Raw genomic sequence first — 4952 nt, 5'->3', positions numbered from 1 at the left:
CTAGACAAAGCTATCTCAACAGGTTATGAGCCCACAAGACAACGACATGTCTTCCGAATTCAAAAGCAAGAATTATAATGTCCGAAACGAATTAAATGAATCTGGCTCGAATTGGCTAGACTGGTCAAACGACGTGATTGTTGAACTCCGTCGTCGTCAACTCAAGAAATACATCGATCACGAGAATCCACCAGCAACTAATGCTCCTGCTCCCGCCACTTCCGCATCTGCTGCACCTCCGGCCACCGGCGCCACCGCCACGCCCGCAACCGCACCTGTAGCTATCGACGAACAAGCTATGAAGGATACAGCATTCTCAATCTTATGGGCTACTACTCATACTCATCATCACCGTGGACATATTGACGCGTCGCCAAAGGCGTTTTGGGATGCTCTAAAGAATAATTTCGAGATGATCTCCAAGGCAACTGCTCCTATGACAAAGAAGAACTGGGAAGATATCAAGATCAAGGACTTTGATAGGATCATCTCTTACAATCAGGCTATTCAACGCGTGAAGGCCGAACTTGCTGCTTTGCCTGAACCTCCGGAACATTTGTACAGTGACGCAGCACTGTTATTGAAGACTTTCGATGGATTCCCCGATGGATCTGATATATTCCGTCGACTACTTGAAGGAAACAGTAACTACAATACATATGCCAAGGTCATTAGCTACTTAGTTACTTGTGAAAGTCAATCTAATACTCACGGACAAGACGTTTTTGGCCGCCCACTCAAACCCAAGGGTCCAACAACCGCTGATACTAGAACAACAGATGAAAAGGGAAAGGCCCCGCCAGCCACGTTTGCTACTGATGGCCGAGGTAGAGGTCGCGGCCGTGGTCGTGGTCCCGGTCGTGGTAAGCGAGGTCAACGTGGAAACTACCGTAGTAGAGGTCGTGGTGATTCTCAACGGGGGAGAGGTCGTGGCGGACATTCTAGAGGAAATTCTAGCTCTCCTGGTCGTAGGGATATTAGTCAAGATCTTTGCTACAAATGTGGAGTCAAAGGTCATCATAAGAATGCATGCCCTTCCCATCGTAGTAAAACCCAGGAAGATCGCTACGATGATGCTGACATGGACTATGAAGCTGCTCCTTATAATCCTCGACAGGCTGCAAGACCACCTGCCAGTAACAACTATGCAGAACAGGGTGGTGCTGACAACTATCACATTCCTGGAACTATCCCATCTATCTTCATGATCGAGGTCTATAATGAATCTATTATCGATGTTGAAATCCCTGATGTTGAAATCTACAATACTTTGCCAGTCGCTCTACACCATGCACTATTGGATTCTGGCAGTACTCACTCCATTTTCAGTGACAAAAGTCTATTTGAGAACTACCGTGAGGTCTCTGATGGTTTGGTTAAAACTATTGCCGGATATAAGTATATCTTTGTAGGTGAAGGAACCGTTACTCTACATCTTTGGTCTCCCTTACGTGATAAACCAATTATTCTACGTGTCAAGAATGCCAAATACGCGCCCAAGTCTACTCAAAACATTCTCGCCATCAAGGATATTCATAAATCTAGCTACTCCTTTCACCAGCCGGCTTCTGGTCTACCTTATATTTCCACCGACTACGACAAGGAATGGCAATTTCCTGTTAATCTGGATCATAGAGGTCTCCCCGTAATCGATATAACCAATGTAGAAATTCGGATTGAGGACAATACACCAATTAGCGCTTATGTAGATGATTCGGAACCATACCATATTTGGCACTCCAGACTGGGGCATCTGTCTCCGACTACGATGCGCTCTATGATTCACAATCAAGCCACGCGTGACCTGCCGTTAAGAATATTCCAAACACGACGATCAACACACAGCAACTGCAGCACTTGTGACATCTCAAAAATGACTAGAGCCAAGTTTGGTACCGCACCAAGAAAAGACTATCAAATCCTTGAGCGAATTGACGTTGATATTCAAGGTCCCATCTCTCCTAAATCTATGGGCTGTGGTTATGCCCTTGTGGTCATTGACTATAGAACGCGAAAGTCTGTGGTTACGCTCATGGACACTAGAAGCAAAGCTATGGCTTCAATACTCTCTAGCATTTTTCGACTTCAAGGCCCATTCCCAACAAACCGTATTCAAACAATTCGACTCGACAATGCAGCTGAATTTAAATCTCAGGATTTTCAAGATTATTGTAGTGCTAATGGTATCACACTCGAGTATTCGACACCATATGTACCACAGCAGAATGGCATCGCCGAGGCTTTCAATAAGAAGGTCTCAACTGTGGCTAGATCATTACTATTAGCATCCAATTTACCTATAGAGTGTTGGGGTCATGCTATGCTACACGCAAACACACTTATATCTGTGTGGCCAATGTCTGCTCTTAACGAACAGTCGCCAGATGAGGCTTACTACGGCTACAAACCTTCGGTTTCTCATTTCAAGGTTTTTGGCAGTGCAGTGTTTACACCAATACCTAATTCGATGAAAACCAAGTTTGAGAGAACTCGTCGACTTGCTATCTATGTGGGTGCCGATAGAACACAGAACATTCAAGTATTAGACCCTGAAACCGGCCGCTTATATACTGCACGATCCAAGGACTGTCGATTCAACGAAAGTATTTATCCTACACTACTCAAGAAACCTTCGTATTTCATAACATCCAACCAAGGAACTTTGACTTCTGCATTTACGCCAAAAAGTACTGAAGACTACGACGCTTCATTGGCAGAAGGTCATCTTCAACGTATATTGCAGCTGAAAGCATCAAACATCTATCATCCCATATCGGTCACCTACAATCCACCGACAAAAAGGACTACTTCGCAGATGGTACCCATATTACTACCAAGTCAACCATCACCTACTCCTGCTGCACCATCACAAACCACGCAGGAATCACAAGATGATGTCCTAGAGTCACCTAAGAAGAGAAGACGTTCTCAAAAAGGGACTCAAGAATCGACTGATATAGAGTCGAATCAACCACTCGGTGAGGTTGAAAAGAAGCGTGAGACTAAGAGACAGACAGCTCTGAGAGAGCGAAAAGAGTCTCAGAAGGGTACTTCGAGTACTAGTGATGCAGCAGGTAGTACTGTTGGTTTGACGTTTTTTTTTTTTTTTGAAAAGTTGAATTGAAGAAAACCGCTTAGAAACCCCTCTTTTCCCCTTGTTTTCATCTTGACTCAGCCAACCACGCCTTGTCTACCGACGACAACCCAACCTCCGTCGCTCAATGTCGAAAATCTCTGGAGTGGCATGCATGGAATCAAGCTATACAAGCCGAATTACAGTCACTACGAGGTCGACAAGTGTTTTCAGAACCGATGGAACTACCGAAAAACCAGAAAGCGATAGGATTTCGATGGGTTTTTGTGAAGAAATTCAAGGATGGAAAGGTTGTTAGATATAAGGCACGTTTAGTCGCGCAAGGATTCAATCAACGACCAGGATTTGATGTGTTTGCTACCTATTCACCGGTCTTGGACCAACCAACGTATCGTCTACTACTCGCCCTCGCTCGGACACTCGATTTTGCTATGGATAACATGGATGTCATCACCGCGTATCTTTATGGTGATCTTCACGAGACGATCTATATGAAGCTACCTGATGGAATGTCATCGCCGAAACATATTCGAAACCCGGTGGTAAAGATAACCAAATCGCTCTACGGTCTGCGTCAAAGCGGCAGACAGTGGTATAACAAACTTGCTACGGAACTCACCAGGCACGGGTACAAGACCACAACCATAGATCCTTGTGTCTTCTTCAAGAAAACGTCATTGGGGCGTGTCATTACTAGTGTTTACGTGGATGACATTAATGTATTTGGTGACACATCCGCTCAAATCGCCGCCAAACAGGAACTTAAATCCAGTTTTCAGATGACCGATCTTGGAACTTTACGATCGTGTATAGGGATTAGTGTCGAACACCTCGAATCTGGTGTTTTTATTCATCAGTCGACCTTGATTCAGAACATTCTCACCAAATTTGGCATGGACAAATGTATGAGGACTCGTCGAAACCCTCTAGAAGTGCGAAAGTTAGGGTTGGATATCTATGGGCCACGTATGAAAACAGAATTACCTTTATCCATGCATCATCCCTACTCCTCCGCCATAGGCAGTTTATCTTATCTTGCGAACACCACACGACCGGACATTTCTTTTGCTGTGAATCTGCTAGCACGACACACCCACGATCCCACGATACGTCACTGGCATGGAATCAAACATGTACTTCGATATCTGAAGTTTACGATGGACTGGGGATTACTCTACAGTAAGAAAAGGTGGGACATTGTTGGATTTGCAGATGCCGGGTATCTTTCAGATTTTGCTAGTGGCAAATCACAGTCTGGCTATGTATTTACTGTTAATGGAACCGCATTTTGCTGGAGGTCTACGAAGCAGACAATCGTCGCTACATCCACTACTCAATCTGAAATTATTGCTCTATACGAAGCCGCAAAGGAGATCACTTGGATCAGAACTTTTATGAAAGAACTCCGCCAGGGTCTAGAATTACCCATACAACAACCTCCGACTGTGATCTTTGAAGACAATTCAGCATGTATTAAGCAAATCACGTCTGGCTTTATCAAGTCTGATGCCACCAAGCATGTATCTCCCAAGTTTTATTACACCACAGAACTCATAGATCAGGGGGAGATAGAAGTTAGACCGATTAGCAGTACGGACAACTTAGCAGATCTATTCACCAAGACTTTGGCTGCTCCAAGACATCTAGAACTATGCCATAAGATCGGTTTAAGAAGTCTATGTGAACTACAAGGCAAACCAAGAAAACACGTCAGTTTCAACCTCCACACAACAAGTCATTAAATAGCAACCAGCACTCTTTTTTCCTGACGCGCAAGGTTTTTAAGGAGGCTGGATAGTCTGTAAATCTCAAAAGTGATGCTTAGATCAGGGGGAGTGTTGTGAGTGGATCTGCGCAA

General features: G+C 44.4%; 1 protein-coding gene across 1 annotated transcript; it reads left to right on the top strand.

Moving 5' to 3' along the window:
• Nucleotides 1-10: 10 nt before the first annotated feature.
• Nucleotides 11-4836, top strand: SmJEL517_g06294 (DNA-directed DNA polymerase; the record flags this gene model as incomplete). Its single annotated transcript, XM_031172220.1, has 2 exons — nucleotides 11-3086; nucleotides 3176-4836. Exons 1-2 carry the CDS (start codon nucleotides 26-28, stop codon nucleotides 4834-4836), a joined length of 4722 nt encoding a protein of 1573 aa, XP_031021805.1. The 5' UTR covers nucleotides 11-25.
• Nucleotides 4837-4952: the final 116 nt, after the last annotated feature.

Source organism: Synchytrium microbalum, assembly GCF_006535985.1.
Source record: "Synchytrium microbalum strain JEL517 chromosome Unknown SmJEL517_scf0122, whole genome shotgun sequence".
Lineage (NCBI taxonomy): Eukaryota > Fungi > Chytridiomycota > Chytridiomycetes > Synchytriales > Synchytriaceae > Synchytrium > Synchytrium microbalum.
Note: the sequence above shows the minus strand (reverse complement) of the source record. Positions and strands in the feature narration are given on the sequence as shown.